At 45.8% G+C, this 18892-nt stretch overlaps 1 protein-coding gene across 9 annotated transcripts; it reads right to left on the reverse strand.

The window, feature by feature from the left end:
• Positions 1–805: 805 nt before the first annotated feature.
• Positions 806–14771, reverse strand: LOC146333531 (procathepsin L-like). Of its 9 annotated transcripts, none has more exons than XM_084825680.1 (10): positions 14723–14771; positions 11135–11217; positions 10751–10977; positions 9865–10002; positions 9147–9269; positions 7649–7807; positions 4993–5217; positions 3562–3721; positions 2419–2533; positions 1643–1925 (listed from the first exon to the last, which is right to left on the reverse strand). In XM_084825680.1, exons 4-10 carry the CDS (start codon positions 9991–9993, stop codon positions 1826–1828), a joined length of 1011 nt encoding a protein of 336 aa, XP_084681806.1. In that variant the 5' UTR covers positions 9994–10002; positions 10751–10977; positions 11135–11217; positions 14723–14771; the 3' UTR covers positions 1643–1825. The 9 variants fall into 9 exon arrangements, with proteins under 9 accessions (XP_084681800.1, XP_084681806.1, XP_084681808.1 ...); XM_084825682.1 differs by lacking the exon at positions 14723–14771 and adding an exon at positions 13688–13822; XM_084825681.1 differs by lacking the exon at positions 14723–14771 and adding an exon at positions 13607–13671.
• Positions 14772–18892: the final 4121 nt, after the last annotated feature.

An 18892-nucleotide genomic window follows, 5' to 3' on the forward strand; every position in this document is an offset into this window, starting at 1 on the left:
AAACGACCACAGCTCTGTGGTAGAGCACCTGCTTTTAGGGATGTATGAGAATTCGGGGGAGTGGTGAAAACTTGACGGATTTTTCCAGTTTGGCCTTGGCGGATTTTGTTCTGTTCCCCCCGCCCGCTGGCGTCGTCTCAGTCTGTAACTAGTCAATCCAATATGCTAATGGGGGGGGGAGTAATGGTGGCAATTTGTACAAATTGGATTGGGGGAACCTTGAAATTTGCACAAATGGGATCGTATTTTCCCCACAGTCCATTGCAGGTGCACGAGAGCGCGGATTCGGCTGTCCATAGGTGTAGCCTTGCCTTGTCGATTTCCTTGTACGTTTCAACTGTCAGTGGGCACACTGAACTGGAGTAGGTAACATACAAGGAAATTCAATCCCCAGCATTTCCAGGTAGGGCTGGGAAAGACCCCTCCCTTGAGACTCTGGAGGGCGGCTACCAGTCAGTGTAAACAAAGCTAAGCTACAGGAACCAGAGGTCTAGCTGTTCCTGTTTAAATCAGTCCTTTATTTATCACCATGAGGACAGGAATCTTACTTTGTTTTCAGAGGAAAGACCATTTTGCACATGGAAGATTCAGTCCCCAGCATCTCCAGGTAATACTGGCAAAGACGCATGCACACCCCATCCTAGAGAACTGCTACCACTCACTCCAGACCATACTGGATTAGTTGGACCAATGGTCTCACTCAGTCCAAGGCGGCTTCCTAGGTTTAGGTTGCTGGCCGAAAAATGAATCCTCACTTTTCAAAGTACAAGGCACTTCGACATTTTACAAACATTTTGACACCCCCTTTTGAGGCACTTTTACCAAGTAAAACAGGGAAATGATAAAATACGAACTACAAGGAACTCCAGCAGCAGCGGGAAGCATTTGAAATAGGGATGGGTGGATTCCCTGCCTGTCGTTCCACAAGGGAATCTGCCCGCAGCGGGAGGCAATCCGTCCCTCCCCCTGGAATCCGTCCAGGCCGGCTCTGCACCGCATCGATCCTTCGGAGCCGGCCACCAGCTCCATATCGCTGGCGAATTTTGTCGATACAGGGGGCCGGCAGCCATTACCGTGCCATATCGCTGTATAAGTAAGTCTCTGGACGGAAATATTTGCGTAGCCTATTGCGTCAAAAAACAGCGACGCAAATGGCATAGTGGATACCATTTGCGGCCGTAAAGCTGGTAGATTGACTAAATGGCTGCATTTAGGCTAATCTACCAGCTTTACAGCCGCAAATGGTGCCCACTACACCATTTGCGTCTGGAGACTTATACAGCAATACGGCACGGCAATGGCTGCTGGCCGTATCGACATTCGCCAGTGATGCGGCCGGCTCCATAGGACTGATGTCAAGAAGGAGCCGACCGGACAGATTCCGCGGGGAGGCAGAGGTGAGTGCTCTGTGTTGCCACAGACTCTGGGGGGCTGGATTCTTTAGAATCCGGCCTCATTAGAGTCCGTGGCAGAATTCTCCACCATCCCTAGTTTGAAATAAGAACAGTGGCATACAGTTTTCAAATAAAAATGGGTATCTGTTCGTTGAAATGCAGACTGGGACGTTCAGGTTTTCAAGGCCCTTTTAAAAACTGTTATATACATGGAGAACTGTGTTTGTTTGTTTGTTTGTTTGTTTATTAAAAAATGGGTATGTCCCCTTACATCATTTGGTTTTATGGCAGTTTGCAAGCTAGGTCTTCATTTCGGCTCTGTCAGAAATTGAAATTGGAAGAAAGAGTAGTAGGAGGAGAAGCTCATGGGTCTAATGTTGCTTTGTAGCTGGGACAGTTCCAGAAGATGGGATCGAGGCGCCCGTAGCTGGTTACAGGATGGGGTAGCTTGCATCGCTTGCTACGCCACATTGATTGTGGACTCCTTTCGCCAGCCGCATGTAGCCTTTCTCCCCCCAAGTTTCAGACCAGCTGTCAGATGGAAATATGAAAAGAGAAGGTGATCACAATGCCAGGAGGTCTGATGAGTCTAACTGAGATCAGATAGTGATGCTCAGCCTTTTGCTGTGACAGCCAGGGTTGTCCAGTAGATAAAATATTGGAGGATGGGGTGGGTGGTAATTTATCTATGCAAATAAAGGGAAGGGGCTATGCTGACAGATGGTGCTTTGGTTCATAATTGGTTCATAACTCCATCTTCTCTTTAACATCAGAAATAGAGGAGTGAAGCATCTTCACTACTATGGAAACTGGGGAAAATGGCATGTTAGCGACACAGTTATGATGGAGGCATAATGTGCCCTACTCCCTCAGCTCGGAGGAGCCTGGTCTCCACTGACAAGAACCCTATGCGGAATATATCCCTCCGTCATAATGGTCAGCGTTTTGCCTATAGAAACCAAAACCGGAAGATGGTTGCCTGTCCTTTTCTGGCAGCTCTGCTTCCCCCGATCCTCTTTCTCACCTGTTCTTCAAGATCCAATATTTTTTTATTTTCCTGTCTTCCTTGGTAATGCCATAGCCGACCGCCAGCATGCCATGGTTCAAGAAATCGCCACACCCCTTGTGGTAATAGATTCCTGGACCAAGGAGGAGTTGGGTGAGGGTGGGTGGCGGAGGAATCGAGGAAAGAAAACGGAGCACACTGTGAGTTCACCTTGCACTCCATTTCTGGCTCCATCACTCCATGCTGCATCTCTCATTTCACTCATCTCTCATTCTTTCCTCCGTTTTGTTGCTCATCATGCCTTCCCCCTCACCTCTACCTCTGCTCCTGTGCCCTGCATCGCTTGCCCCTCTAACTGCTTCCCATCTTTCCTCTTCCCAGTGTGTGCACACGGTCAAGAGCCTGCACCATGGCTTTTCAGAGGCTGCCACATGATTCCTGTTCTGAACAGAACTGGTAACAGAGCGGGATTGACTCAGCAACACTGCAAAGTTGCATTCTAAGCCTTTGGGGGACATCTGGGTTTAGAATCATAGAAACATATAATAGTAGAGTTGGAAGAGGCCTTCAAGACCATTGCGTCCAACCCCCTGCTCTATGAAGGAGTCCAAGTCAGAGCATCCCTGACAGATGGCTGTCCAGCCTCGTCTTGAATGCCTCCAGAGTGGGAGAGTCCACCACCTCCCTAGGTCACGGGTTCCATTGTCATATTGCTCTAACAGTCAGGAAGTTTTTCCTGATGTTCAGCCGGAATCTGGCTTCCTGTCACTTGAGCCCATTATTCTGTGTCCTGCACTCTGGGATGATGGAGAAGAGATCCTGGCCTTCCTCTCTGTGTTTAATTTTTAAAAAACATCTGTATACTTTGGGGTTGCTTTGGGTATGTAGTAATGTCCATTTTGTTTGTAGGCGGTCCTGTTCTGCCTACAAAGTGATTGGAACGAGTCCACCTGCATCCAGCATTAGAAGGAGTGATTTGATTTGTGTGGGACATTTAGCAAGTTTAGCTTGCCTGTTCACAATTGGTAGACCATATATGCTCTGCTGTCCTAAATTTCCAGTCTTGCCCTTGAGGGTTGCTGTGCTTTGAAGATCACCAAGAGGTCACCCTCCTTGTTTTAGCAGCAACACGGCCTCTTTAATATATAAATGGCCCCTTACCCGACTTGTAAAGCAGGAAGTCACTAGCATCCACTGCAACGGAAACTGGGCCAACCTTGGCCACAGCTCGTTCTAGGTCGCTCTCATTCTTCTTTGCAATCTTTACTCGTGAAGTACAAGTAGCTGCCGGGTCCGAAGGTTTGTACCGACATTTTCCATCCTGTGAAGAAACAGCAACCATGGCTTCCTCTCTGTGTATGGAAGGGCAGAAACCTTTCCATCTAATATTTATTTATTATTACATTTCTATCCCACCTTATTTCCCTCTTCCGAGGAACCCAAGGCAGCTTACATGATCCACCTCCTCTCCATTTTAACCTCAGTACAACTCTGTGAGGCAGATTAGGCTGAGAGTCTGTGACTGGTCCAAAGTCACCTAAGTGAGCTTTGTGGCCAAGTGGGGACTCTGGTGGAAGACTCTGATGGAGACCAAGATGGCTCTTCAACCTTCAGACCAGGGGTGAGGAACCTCTTGCAGCCCAAGGCCAAATTCCATTTTGGGGAAGCTGTTGGGAGCTGCATTCCAGTGGTGGGTAGGGCCAAAGGGAAATGGGGCAGGGCAAAAGGGGCGGGGTCAAAAATACCAGCATATTTTAGCTTAACACTCTTCTAGTAACTAAGGCTTAGGATAAGCATTTCAACCTTTTAGAGCTGAGTTGCTTCTTGAGGTGAGAAGAATGTCATGTGTCCTTTCTATTTTCTTCTCAGCTAAATGCAGCATAGGGGAAATTGCCAGTAAACAACTCTGCAGGTTGACTATATACTTACACTATGTTTTATTAGGTTGGAGAATAGGGCTTTATATACCAGAAAGAAATAAAGGAGGTAGAAGGAAAGAAAGGGAGGTTAAAATGGAGAGAGGGAGAGAGAGAGAGTAGGGATGTCAGAGAAATACACAACGGAATCAAATAAGTTCAGATTTCTAAGAATCCAACCAGTGGATTCCACAGTAGCCTGGCTTTTCCTGGGTTGCACAGATTCCGTGGACTTGCAGACCATTTTTTCCAAAACTTTCTGGAATTTATTGCAAATTTAGTCATAAAAAAATACATGAAATCAAAAAACACCAGCCAAAATGTGCATTTCCCCCATAGGCTAATGTGCATTTCCCCCATAGGCTAAAGCATGAAAATGCACATGGGGGCAGGGGATTTCTGCATTTTCACAAGTGTGAATTTGCACAAATTCAGGAAATCAGAAAAAAACACGATCCCATTAATGAGTGGACAACGGAACAAAAGGCGCCTGATAATCTGCGAAATGCTGACGGAACGGATTTTACAAACTCTGCACATCCCAGAGAGAGAGAGAGAGCGAAAGGAAGGAAGGAAGAAAGGAAGGAAGGAAGGAAGGAAGAAAGAAACCTGAGATTCTGTTGAGTCCTGTGCATGCATTACAGATCACAAAATTGAGGTTTTATTCAAATATTACCACTGCTTCGTAGGGGTAGGTTTGCTCCGAGTTGATGCCCTTGTTAATCCAAACGTACTTGAAGGCCCAGTTCATGTACCCTCCCATGCACCCCATGTTGCCCTGCTTCCTGGAGCAATCAACAAGGTTCTGTTCGCTCAGTGAGACCAGCTTCCCAGTCTTCTTGAAATGCAAGCCCTCCAGGGCCCCGGTGGCACTGAATGCCCAGCAAGACCCACAGTCGCCCTGCGGAAAAGGAAAAGCAGTTTGGTCCATGGATTGAGGCTTGGTCTGGGTCTGCACTCCACATCTGGGCCACTGAGGGCCTTCAAGGCGGCTTACACCCGAGTCCCTTTGGGCTGTTAGATGACTGCATTGATTGATAATGGATACCTGAAGGTCTGGACATAAATCAGTGGTTCTGGCTCGCTTGCAGTGGTTGCTAGTACGTTTCTGGGCCCAATTCAAAGTGCTGGATTTGACCTACAAAGCCTTACATGGCTCAAATCCACAATACCTGATGGACCACTTCTCCCAGTATGAACCTACTCATGCACTGCAGTCAATGTCTAAGGTACTTTTCAGTGGCCGTCCTGCAATTCTGGAAAACTTTCCCCACTGAGGCCCACTTGGAACCGACACCATCATCTTTTTGGCACCAGGTTAAGACTTTCCTCTATTCCCACCCAGGCATTCGACGTCATGTGATGGGCCTTTCTAAAGTTAGTTATCTTATCAGGTCCTGGCATTTTATTGTTAATCATTTGTACTTTTAAAAAAATGTTTTAAATGTGTGTATGTTGAAGGGTTTTGTATTATGTTCTACCATGTTGTAGTTTAAAGTTGTAATTTTTGTGAATTGCCGAGACAGCTTTGGCTATTGAGCAGTAGAGACATGTAACAAATTATGATGGCAGTGCCTGGCCCTAGGCTGAGCTGCTAAATATTGCACACATGCTGGGATCCCAGAGTCGGAATGGAGCTACAGCAGGAGGGAAGTCTAGCAGAGAGGAGAGACTTTGAGTGGTTGTGAAAGAAACACAAGCAAAGCCTAGGCAAGGGAGGGTTAGAAAACTTCCTTAGCAGGCTTTGCATAATACGGTGTCGTGTGGACTTCAGGTAGCTCCTGGGGATAAAAGACCCCAGCAAGAGAGTTGCCACTAAATTGCCCCTACTATGGGCTTCCCTTCTCAACCTGAGTGGCCCACCAACTCCCACCCTCAAGGTGGGCCTTTCCATGGGGTCACCTCCCTTGCTACAAGTCTTTCAGAGCGCCCCATGACCCTGCATTGCTCCTCCCTTTTCATCTGACATCTAACCCTCAGGTCTCTTATTCCTACCCCCTCTGCCTCTTTGTTCGGAGCTTGCATCCCTACAGATTCAGTGGGCCTGGCCTGACTGTCATCCAAATGATTACTCAGGAGCTGGGCTTCATCCTCCCTGTCACTGCAATTCTCACTGGCCCCCTGGCTCCCACAACCGTGGGGCCTCAACAATGCCTTCCACCACCACCCATCCCCGTCTGACTCAGAATCAGTTCCCATGTTTTCTTGGGCTGCCTCTGCAGAGGTGCTGGGCCCAACCCCTACACCAATGAAGAAAGACAAGATGCTGAAAAGTCAAGGGAGTTTTAAGAGAACCTTAAATCTTGTCATCTCAAGATGGGAGCATTTGATTTTGGGATCCAACATTGGGGCCAGCTGTGAGTTTGCAGGACTCCTCAGTGTGATCCAGCACCCCTCCAATTGCAGTATGTGGTCCTGGTTCCTTTCGCCCATTCTCCTGCTCCTCTGTACTAGTTCAGTTTATCCCTCAATAGCAATCAAGCTTTTGCATATACATCAAAATCAAAACGAGATGAGAAAGCATACAAAATGTTGACATACGAGAAAATCAGATTAAACATCATAATAAGAAGAGAAGAAATTTGACAACCCATTGACAACTGATTTGCAGACTAGCATGATTTAAATTAAAATAGCTGAATGGCCCATGTTATCCTCTGTCAAAAGAAAAGACTTCCTCTTCCCTAGAGCTAGCTTAACAAATTTAACAGTGTGATATGTCAACAAACCAATCTGTTCCAGCCAATCAGAATAAAATTCTGTTGAAAGGGGAGTTATCTCTAATACTGGCAAGGACAGAGTCAAGATACCAAATCCTCGAATCTAAATACAATGGACTCTCCAAAAGAAAGGGAGCAAAATCCCCTATCTTTTGGGATCTAACTGGACAATGTCTCTCCACTGTATATTTGCCAGTGTAGCCTCCTCTTAACCTTAAATGTTTGGACTGCATTTAGTTAAGACCATCAGAAACCATATGGTCAGATAAAAGACACATATGGGGCTGTTTTCCAAGAGGGAAACTCTTGAAGTCCACTTCTGGTGACCAGGTAGGATCTCCTCACAAACAGTAGGGAGGAAGTGGACAAGGAGGCACAGAGGAGGAAAAAGCAGCGGGCCCAGATAGGGGTTGGACTTGATGGTCTTATAGGCCCCTTCCAACCTTGCTATTCTATGATAACATATAAGACACTAGTGTCCAAAGAGATATACATGTTTATGAGTGAGGGTCTTCTTTGCGCTTGGACAGATGATACTGATGGCTGATACAGAACAAAAATGAAAGGTTACTTGGAGTTTACTAATGAATGAAAGGTTACTTGGAGACTCACCTGGTCTTTCACTTCGGTGACGTAGCCTTTGGTGCGCCAGTCGACATGCTTGGGAATTTCCAGAGTGGATGACTCTTGGAACAAAGTGTCATTGCCACCATCTTGTTCTGCCAGGTCACGACGGAAGCCATTTAGCCTCTGGTTAAACTCTTCTTTAGTCTAGGGGATGAAAGCAGAGTCAACATCAAAGTTCAAATGCTGCCTCAACCATGGCCTCATTGGAAGCTTAAGGCAGCAATCCAATTCACACTTACCTGTGAGTAAATCCCACTGAATTCCATGGGACTTAGTTTTGAGGAGACATGCATAGGATTGCACTGTTAAGCAAGTGCTGCTATTTCTCAGTCTCCCTTCCACATTCACCCCCTACAATATTGAGATAATATCAGTGAGTAAGGGCGCAATGCTATCCATATGTCTGTCAGCCTCTGAACTCGAAGGATGATGGGCATCATATGAAGAGCGGGAGGAGCATGGAGGCAATTGTCCCCTCTGCACTGCTTCTGCTCTGCATTTTTGCTAGACGAGAGTGTTTGCCCATCTAGCCAGGGCTCTTCAGAGGGGGAGGCAAGGAGGCTAGGAAGGGCTGGGGGTAGCTCATATCCCCGCTTCCCCAGTCCCCACCCACAGAACCGCCCCCTTTCTGTCCGCTCAGAGATCACTTTTGTGAGCTTGGAGAGGCAGCCAGTGTGGTTCTCTTTCTGCAAACAGCGAGGAGGCAGGGAATTCAGGCTCCTGGGTCTGAGGTCAGCATGCTGTTTCTGACCTCAGATCCAGGAATCCAAACTATCCTGTGACCACCCAGACACTGTCTAGGGGCCATACAATTGCTTCCTAAATTTACAAGACTTTTTGTGAGAATGACTATTTTTATTTGTTTGTTATCTGTATTACTATTGTTGTTATTGTTGTTGTTGCCAGGTCTGCTTACAAAAGAATAAAACAAGGCACACTGAAGTCATATCATAATCATATATAAATGTTATTACATTTTAAAAAAGGGAAAGGGAACAATCCCCCCATTTCCCCCTATTTTCTGTCTCCCCCACCCCATAAAATACCGACACCAATTGTGAGATCCTCATAATTGCCCAGTTGTGGGTAAGCATTTTCAAATACAATTTATATCATAATATCTGTCTGTCTGTCTATCTGCAATTTCCTGCTTTTAGGGAAACAGTGGACACCCAGTATTCAGCAACCTATGCTCCAAAATGAAATCCAGATTTCTGACCAGTATTAAACTGGAGGAAAACCAGGCAGATATCAAAGTCTCAGAACAGTAATGGAATAGAAATATTCTGTTCCATTCATCCCTACACAGGAACAAAGGAACAAAGTGCTTTGAAAGTCAATTGAAACAGAATACAAGAAGACCAAGGGAGCTGTCGTAGAAACTGGAGGACTTGACTGCACCTATATCACCATATGGATTGGGATAAGAGAAGACACAATTAATTAGCAGCAAAGCCCATGACACAAGCTGGAGTTGGCTTACCAAATCACCAAGGTGGTTCATACCCAACTCATAGGTGTGTTTCCCCAGGGAAGCTTCATAGTTATGCTTGTCAATTATCTGCAGATTTTTCTCCCAGATGGCTCTCCGGAAGGCCTCTTCCCCCTGCAAGGAAGATGCTTGGCTAAGAACAAACATGCTCCGTGGTACCAACTGCCTCGAACAACAGTATTCAGAGGCCTAGGGCCAGAAGAGATCAGTTCCAGAAAATAGTTTCATTGTCAGGATTTGACTGCCCCAGAATGCACCAGGACTAATGTTATTTCTAGCTGGAGAGGAGAGTGCCCCTGGGCATGTGCAGAGTTTTGCTTCATGCAATTCTTCTGGAGTTAGAGGGCAGAATGGTTGCCCTCTTGTGGGCTTCTCCAAGCCGTATTTTGCTGGCTATTGCTTGCCAATACTATGCAAGCTGACCTGGGAGTATTTTTGAGTAGACATGAACAAGTTTGCAGGCATAATGAACTTTGGTCTGATCCAGCGAGACTATTTTCAATGGCACAGCTCTGCTTTTGTTTTTGAAAGGAAACTCATCCCAGTCCCAAAAGGCAGGGATTCTGCACATACACAGAAGTGTGTTGTCTTCATATCTTGTTCTCTGGAATGGCACTCTGCACATGCTCAGACACACGTAGCTCAAAATGCTGGACTTTTTGAAAACACAAGCTGAGTGCCAACTGTAGTTATCCCAGAGCAAACTCACCTCGGGGTATACTTTGCCATGGGTGCTCTTCCAGTCTCTCCAGGCTTTATCCAGGCCCGGATCCAGTGCAGCAGAGAAAGTCCTCAGGAAAAGCAGCCAACTCACTGCCACCACTGAGATCGAGAGCATTGTCTGTATCTAGGAGACCAAAGCATCCCCATGGCTGACTGTTTTGAGTTATTTTGTTCCCATAATTACTTGTTCTATGTCCCGCAATTAGTCACCCAACATCTAGTCCAGGTGAGGAGAACCTCAAGACCTGGTTCTGATCCTCTGAGATTTCCCAGAAGGCCCCGCCCCTTCTGATGGCCTTGCCCCCTTTCCCCCAACCACCAACTGTTTGGTGGTTTCCCGGCTTTTCTGCCGTTTTCCCCCATTCTAAAAGGTTGGCGTTCCTCTCCTAAAGCTTTGTTACTGGAGCTTTCAGCTATAGTCTGCTACCATTTGGGGGGGTTGGCCTCACCCCTTTTCCTTTTGACCCCTCCCTTTTTGTCTTTGGCCCCTCCCCTCACTGGAATACGGCCCCGAAGAGCTTCTCCAAAATTGGATTTGGCCCTTAAGCTCAAAGAGGTTCCTTACCCCTGATCTACTCCATGGGTGGGGCACTTTTGGCCCTCCAGATTTTTTTTTGGTGGGGAAGCCTAGAACTCCCATCATCCCTCACTGTTGACTATGCCTTCTAGGGCTGATGGCAGTTGCAGGCCAAAACATTTGGAGGGTCACAGGTTGGCTACCCCTGATCTAGGTGTTGGCCACTGGGGGAAAAGTCGAACTCCATGCCAAGGGTGAGCACACTGCAGCCCTAGGACCCCAAACAGCCTTTGGTCACATTAAGTGCAGCCCTCAGTCTAATCTGAAAAGCCCTCTGCATGCGATTAATTCAGACCTCTGGCAAGAATGATCCTTCCCTTAGTAGCTCAGGCTGAGCCAACACTCGGCGCTCAGTCTCTCTCTTTTCTGCCACCTCACTTCTCTCTCTCTCTCTCTCTCTTTCTTTCTCTTTCTCCACCCAGCAGGCTGCCAGGAAAAGGAATGGTTCCCTTTTGTCCAAGTTCTGAACTCATCGCTTTCAGAGAGGGCTTTTGAAATTCAGCATTTGCAGGTGACACAAAACTGGGTGGGATAGAAGACAGAAACAAACTTCACAGTAATCTTGATAGGTTAGAGGGCTGGGAAGGAAATGATAGAATGAGATTTAACAGAGACAAGTGCAAAAGTTCTTCACTTGGGAAAAAAGAAATCAAATGCACAGGTAGAAGATGGGGAATACCTGGCTTAGTAATAGTACATCTAGAAAGGAATTTGGAGTTGTAGTCGGTCACAAGCCAAATATTAGCCAGCAGTGTGATGTAGCTGCAAAAAAAGGCAAATGCGGTTTTAGTTTGCCTCAATAGAAGTGTAGTTTCTAAATCATGGGAAGTGATAATTCTAGACCTCACCTTGAACATTATGTCCAGTTCTGGACATCACACTTTAAGGAGGATTCAGTTAAATTAGAACAGGTTCAGAGAAGGGCAACAAAGATGATCAGAGGACTAGAAACTAAGTTCTACAAAGAAAGGTGGAAGGAAAAGTACACATTTAAATAGGTAGTCAAATACCTATTAAATATGTGTTTTGAGAGAGTTGTTTTTTTTAAAATCCCAGATATGGAGTTATTGGGCAAAACATGCCAAAGTGAGGTGGACTGGAAACAGATTCCCTCATAACTAAGTACTGCTGCATGTCAGTTGTCAGGATACTGACTTCACATTTTATTTATTATTTTAGTTACTGCATTTCCATGCCATCTTTCTGAAACCAACCAGGGTGATTAGCCAAACTTTCAAAACATAAACTTTGTTCTGAAAACATAAAAACCATCATCAAATAAAAACAGCAAAAACAAGCTTAAAAAGCCATAATCACCATAACAGCTATTTTAAAAGCCAAGTTAAAATGATGTGTCTTGAACCTGAAGGCAGAAAGAGCAGGGACCGGTCACAACTCCAAAGGCTTTGGGAGTGACTAGGGATGGTGCGGACACACACCTGGGTCCAGGAGGCCATTAGGCTCCCCCCTTCCTGCGCCCCCAGACCACGTCTGCCAAGCCTCTGGCCTTGCTTGCCCCCTCACACCATCCCGAACATTCCCCATACTCACCCAGACCCGTCCACAAGTGCCTGCCATTTTGCCAAGCTTAATATTGCATTTATCACCCTTCCACAGCCCAAATTTGCACATATTTAAATGCACAAATTGGTGGGCAAAATTGTGGGTGCATGCAGACGGGATCCAGGGTGAGTGCAGGTGGCTTGGCAAGCTCGTGGGGGCTCAATCGTGGGTACTGTGGGACTTGAGCGGGGATAGTGCTTCAGTGGGCATCCGCTGATACAGGACGTGGGTGGGTTCGTCCATCCCTAGAAGCGACACAGGAGAAAGCTCTTTCCCGCATGCCTGACGACAAGTGGGTCTCTGCAAGCAAGGATGTCTTCCAAAGTGCCTCTCCTGCTGATCTTAATAACTGAGCAGGTTCATACCAATGCAGGTGATCCCTCAGATACCCAGGCCCTAAGCCTGGCTGGCTGGGGCATGCTGGAAGTTGTAGGACTTCTTCTATCTAAACATGCATAGGATTGCACCCTTAAAGGTTCAAACCAACTGCTTGAATTGAACCCGGAAAACTAGCTAGTACAGATCTTTCAGCATCAGGATGGTATAATAACCATGCACTGGTTAGCAGCCTAGGATCCACGCTGTCAGGGTGGAAACTGAGCCCAGAGAGCCTCAGAGCAGTTTGGATTCTGAGGAGGAACAGCTATCCGTGGGAGGGGGGCCAGCTCATCCCTCACAGGCTCAGCACCTGGCAGAGATTCCTCCTGCCAGCATTCCAGAGATAGAGAGCGACCCGGGTATTGAGGAAATGCAGGAGGGGGGCTTCTTAGACACTCGACGCAGACGCAGGGAGCGACGAGCGATGGAGGGCGTGGAAAGGAGGCATAGCACCCGTTTGGTGCGCAAGCAACGGCCGCTTCCTGTGGACCCAAGGGAAAGAGAGAGGATCTCTCCCTAGCCCATAAGTTCTGGGTCTTCAAGTGACTCTCTTTCAAACGGGGATCAACTGCCTATTCGAAGCTTAGGCCACTCTGCTGTACATGCTTTAGTCGTTGCTGGTGATTAGCATCTGAAAGAGTCATTAAGTTGTAAAAGGATTAAAGCTTTGAAAAGAAATCCTTTCGTCTGTGGCTTGCGTTGGCTATTGGAATCTACTGGGAAAAGCCTCCAGAGCGCTCCTGACACACGCTTTGCACTGATGGAAGCTCACCAATGCTACATCCATCCAAAAATCGACTCTTCCTGTATGGTAACAGCTAGATATCATTAAGATACTGGTGGCTCCTGAAATCCTTAGATAACAGTTGCCGGTTTGCGCCCCCCCCCTTAACAAACTGAGCAGGAGGGGTCCTCCAAACACAGCAGAGTTGGCATGGCACATTTTGAAATAATTAGAGTGATGATCTAAAGACCACCCTCCACCCCAGCTAGACTAAAATGCATACTGCATACTGCCTCTTTAACAACGCAGTCCTATACATGTCTACTCAAAAAGAAGTCCCATTGAATTCAAACTGGGTATAGGGTTGCAGCTTAAAGCTTGAACTCAATTTGACTTACTTTTGGCAGACCTTGTGATGTAGCCTCTTTTTCCTATGTTCCTCATCACCCTCCAAGATGGCTTTCACACCCTCAACACATGCCTTACCTCTCTTTCTAGCTGACAGATAAGAGAAAGGATCTTGCCCGTCTCTGTGTTTCTCGGTGCAAGAGGAAGAAAAAACCCTACCACTCTTTTTTTATTGATCGCCGCTCCACTGAACTTCCTCTCCACAATTCCCGACAAAGAAACTTATGCAACTCGGCTTCTTGGGAAGAGCTCCATCAGACCTTGACCCAAAGAAAGCAACACTCTGGGAACAGCAAACTTTTTCACCAGGAGGGTGTGGTTGTTTACTCCCCATGCTGGTCTTAAGACCTGACTTTATAGTCATGCAGGAAAAGCCACAAATGGGAGTTTTGGGTGCTGGATTCAGCAGCCTAGAATTAAGCTTGCACCCTGTTTTTCCTAAGAAGACCACACACAAAAAAAGGAAGAGAGAGTTTTGTTGGGCTTTTTTCAGTTTTGTTTTGGGCTTTTTGCCCTTACGGTAGTGTGAATGTGTTTGAGAGTGTGCGGGCAATGTGCCTCGTCAGATCTTGGAAGGCAGAAGTTTTCTAGCTTCTGTAGGGCAAGGGGTTTCACCAGATGGTTTAGTACGTGATCTCTTCTCCTAGGCCAGTAGAACAGATAATGGAAATGAAGTCCACTTGCTTGGGGCTGTCCACAAACAGCATCTGGAAACTTCAGATGGGCCAGAAATAAGGGTGAGAGGATTACCCCCGTTCCATTCCTTTATTGTTCCAGTGGGAGCAGTCCTATATCTCCATTTCAGTCTTGGGCCTAGAGATGTCTGTCCCTGGGAAATCCAGCCCTTTTGGGGACTGACGGATCCCCACAGCATTCCTGAACTGGCTTGCATTTGCAAGCCGAGCTGGCAGTTTGTTCCCAAAATCCGATAACTGGGGGGGGGGGGTGTCTAAGTGTAATTTTAAAAAAAAATGAAAATCTGTGAGCTGGCCCAACTTGATGCAGATTAAGTCAAGTCAGCTCATGGGAAAGTGAGCCAAAGTCTGGTGGCTGAGCTGACTAAAACTCAGCAAGCTTCACCCCCCAGATTCCTCCAGTATCCACGCTTGGGTCTCCTTTGGCCATAACAGTAAATCATTATTTCTTTTAAGCATGGTTTGCCAAACAAGACAGCTCAAAGATATAGGAAGTTACCTTGTATCAGCTCAAACGGTCTGTCCATCTAGCTCAATTCTTCCACACTGAGCGACAGTAGCTCTCCGGGGTTTTAGATAGGATTCTTTTTTTCCCCACCCCTACCTAACCTATAAACTTGGGATTTTCTGCATGCAAAGCAGATGCTCTAAGTCGATCTTTGGACTCTCAAACTGAAAACATAACTGGGAAGTCCCTAGGATAGATCTCTCCACAGCCACAGTTTCATTATTTGTTTTATGATACATTTAACCCACTTTTCTTCCGAAGTCCACAGGGCAGCCTATGGGAACTTCTCCCCGTTTCTTGTATGCTCTGAGGGAGGCTAGGTGAAGAGACAGTGACTGGCCCCAAGGCCACACAAAGAGACTGTAATGGCTGAGTGGATTCGAACCTGGATCTTAGTGGGGAAGAGCATTTTGTAGTGTTGATGCACCATTTTGCACGCGTTCATTGAACTGTATATGTGCACCCATGTCTGGATCAGATCATGACCTCTCACAAGCATGCCACTGGCTGAATAAACACCGACGCAGGTGTTCTTTTATTGATTTTCACTGTTAGTGCAACGCTACCCATGCAGCTCAACGTTGCCAGCTTTTACAAAGTGAACATGAACTCTTGGTTGGTTCTCTTTTTCTTTCATTGGTTGTGCAAAGGGTTGAGTAGGTAATCCCAGGGCAGGCCATCCCCTCAAACCCAACACCCCTGATGGTCATCCTAAAAGCCCTGGGTTAAATCTTACCTGCGTTACGCTTCTCTTGAATTCAGCTATAACTAGGGAAATCTCTAACATTAATTCCAGTATCTGAGCATGCATCATTTGTCTCTGCTTTCATTTCCCCCTTCACATTCATTTACATCTGCCCACCTCAATCCATGCACAGACACACACACATTATCATGGGTGCACTGAGAAACACACTGCTGAAAAGCATTATTGGTGCTATTGTATGCTTGGTTCCATGTTCCTTTTCTTAGCCTGGTTTTTGCAGGTGCACCTCTGTGCTTCTGCACATCAGTAAATCATGAGACAAAAATAGGCCCCCTTCCTCAGTGAGTCTGCCTTCTCACCACCATTGTCACCAGCTGCTTTTGCTCCTTGACCTCCTTTTCATCGCAGCTACCACCACAGATGTCACTGGGAAATCCATCTCTCTTTTGGCTCAATGGAGTTCCACGGCCTGCCCAACTTGGTCTGCATTTGTGGGCCAAGCAGCAGCTCTTTCCTCAAACTCCATGAGCTTTTTGCCTTTTTCTTTATTTGTTGTTTGTTTTATAGTAAGCCACAATTTGTGCAAATAGGGATTTGCACAAATTGCGGCCAAACTTTGTGCAACTTGCAGCAGCAATTTGCAGAAATTACACAGATTTGTGCAAAATTCAGCTGTAATTTGCACAAATTAACAACAACAACAGAAACAGAAACACTGCAAATGGGTTAGATTCACTGCAGACCAAGTTGGCCTCCATAGAGCAAAACAGGCCAAAGTTCAACTGGGCGAATCACTGATCAATCAATCAACTGGGTGAATCACTCATTGAGCTCCATCCCCCAAACATTCCTCCAGCATCCCTGGCTACTACTTCCTTGCTGGGCAGGCAGAGAGCCAGACAGCAAGTAAGCCATAGCATCTTATGCTCCTCATTCTCACCATCACCATTGTCTGGGTGAGGAGGAGAAACTCCAGGGAGCTCTAGGCTCCTGGCTGGTGCTCAACTATGCCTACCCTTGACACTAGTCTTGCCCTCACCCCTGCTTTTTTACCAACTCAGCTGATCATGAGTTCTGGAGAACCTGAAAGCGTACGCATTGTTTTATTTTATTTTTACCTTTTCATCCTAATAAAGGTTAAGGATCTAAGAGAAATCATTTTGATTCATTTTGTCCAGAATTTGCCCAGCTCACATCTTCCAAACTGAAAACGGACTCGGATACAATCTGCCATCAAAGTCGGTACATTTCCAAGCTTGCAATGTGATTTTTGACCCAAAGACAAATGCACTCGACCGAACATGCATGTTTGAAAAATGTGCATGAAAAAATGTGCACAAATACACTTTAATTGATGGGAGAAGAAGGCATACATTTCAAAGATGGACACAACTGATGCGTACATTTGGGGAAATGCACATGCAAATATGCACAGATTTTCATGTGGAAAAAACCAACGGTTGCAATCTGACATGGACTAGAGTTGGAACAAGCTTTGAGATGAAATTCTGAGACTTTTGGTGAGGTTGATTTTTGCTGATCCACACATCCCTAATAAAAGTAATAAGGGTAATGCCCAAGTGATATTTCGGAGGGAATTTCCATTGATTGACACAGCTGTCATTGTTTTTTGTTTTTGTTTTTTAATTTCTTTTGGGGATTTCCCCTTCCACCACATGGCTTTGTGGATCCCTCAGCTGAGCTAGTAATTTTGTCAAGAGAAAGCATCACCATTTTTTACAAAAACCTCGCAACCCTATATTTTTTAAAAAATGCAAATCAAAATGTCTTGATGCCAAATTTTAAGTATAATTTTTTGCCCAGAATGCCGATAACCCTGTTGATATTTCATCCTAGCAGGATGATGTCTCTTGGCTTTATTTTTCCATTGCTGTTCATTCTCTGCGCCCAGCCCAAGAGGAAAAATGTCAACTGGAATGCTGGTGACACCTTGGTTCCACCTTGCTCAGATTAATGGGAAGATCAGGAAACTGTTGTCACAACAGTAAACATTTGGATCCAGAAACTGATGGGGGATCAGCAAGGGGTTGGCCAGGAGACTGAAAAGGGTCCAAGCATGAGAGCCACAGAGAGGCAGGTCACAGAGAGGTATTCACCGGAGAGGCCTAGTGCAGTTGTATGTAAATAACCATCGTTTTAAGGAAATGAGCAGAAAGGAACTGAGATAGGCAAATGCCCGTGAAGTTTCAGCCCCAGTTACACTATAGGAAATAGAAAACTCTATTTCAGCAGCTAAAAACTTGGCAAAGGAACGGTTGGGAGGGTGTAAGGCAAACAATTCAGTAGACCTTTTAAATTGTAAGCATTGCTGGGGCAGGACATGACCTGCCTTTCCGTCATTTCTTGGTAAAGTGAACGAACAGCACAATCTACACCATCATAGGAATGTGTATCAAAGGGGACTAATCCTTCTGTTTAAAGGGAGAAAGGCAACTCTTTGGAGGGTGTTGGTGATATTGCTGTAGTTACTGTTGTGTGTTGTTTTTAATGCTCTTAACATGCACAAGTTATTTGGTTGTTTACATGAAATATATCCAGGAACAAACCTTTAAACGCTTGTTGTTGTTAACTCTGCTGCATTTCACAGATGCCAAGAATTACCTACTTGTAATGCCCACATTCTTATTTCAAGGCTTTGCATTTATTCATTTGACGTTATTTCTGAACCTCTTACATTAAAGACATTTCTAAGCAATGAACAGATATGGATGTGGGGGAAATCCATTTGGAGGGTGGAGTTTGATGAGTTTTCCTAGGGTTGGCCCTCCAGACTTCATTTCAGATCTTGCTGCCAGTGCCTAGGATGATCTGCAGTGAGTAAGGCCAGTTTGCGGATTTTTTTGGAATGTTGTGCATTTTTTTGAAGGTTCTACAATTTGCACAAATTTCTGAGCCATTTGCATGAATTCTGGCCCAATTTTCACAAATTACAGGTGAATTTGTGCAAATTGCAGCCAATTATATGCGCAAATCCAGCCATAGTTAGTGCAAATCCAGCCATGATTTGCACAAATTGTAGAACTTTCCCAAAAAATGCACAAAAAGGTTCTAGGAGTTTGGGGGAAAGCCCATAGCTTGGCTCACAGATGCAAATTAAGTCATACAGGCCATGGAACTCTGTTGAGCCAAACAAAGAACCAGATATCCCAGCAACTGACATCCCTATGTACAAAGGACAAGATGATCTCATGGGGATGCCTGTTGGGAAAGGCATGTTTTCAGTATCTGCCAAAAATCCAGAAGAGTTAATTTGTACTGGGAGGGAGTGCCAGAGAGTGGGTCTTATGAGACTCAAAGCCCTGTTCCCAGCCATGATGGACTAAACATCCAATATCTTGGGTATGACCAGGGGAGCATCTCCTGATGAACACAGGAACCAAACAGGCCAGGAGGCAATCAAGTGATCCCTTACGTATCACTCTTATACCTGAAGC

This window comes from Heloderma suspectum, chromosome Z (assembly GCF_057233095.1).
Source record: "Heloderma suspectum isolate Gila_16-S chromosome Z, 16-S_ref, whole genome shotgun sequence".
NCBI lineage: Eukaryota > Metazoa > Chordata > Lepidosauria > Squamata > Helodermatidae > Heloderma > Heloderma suspectum.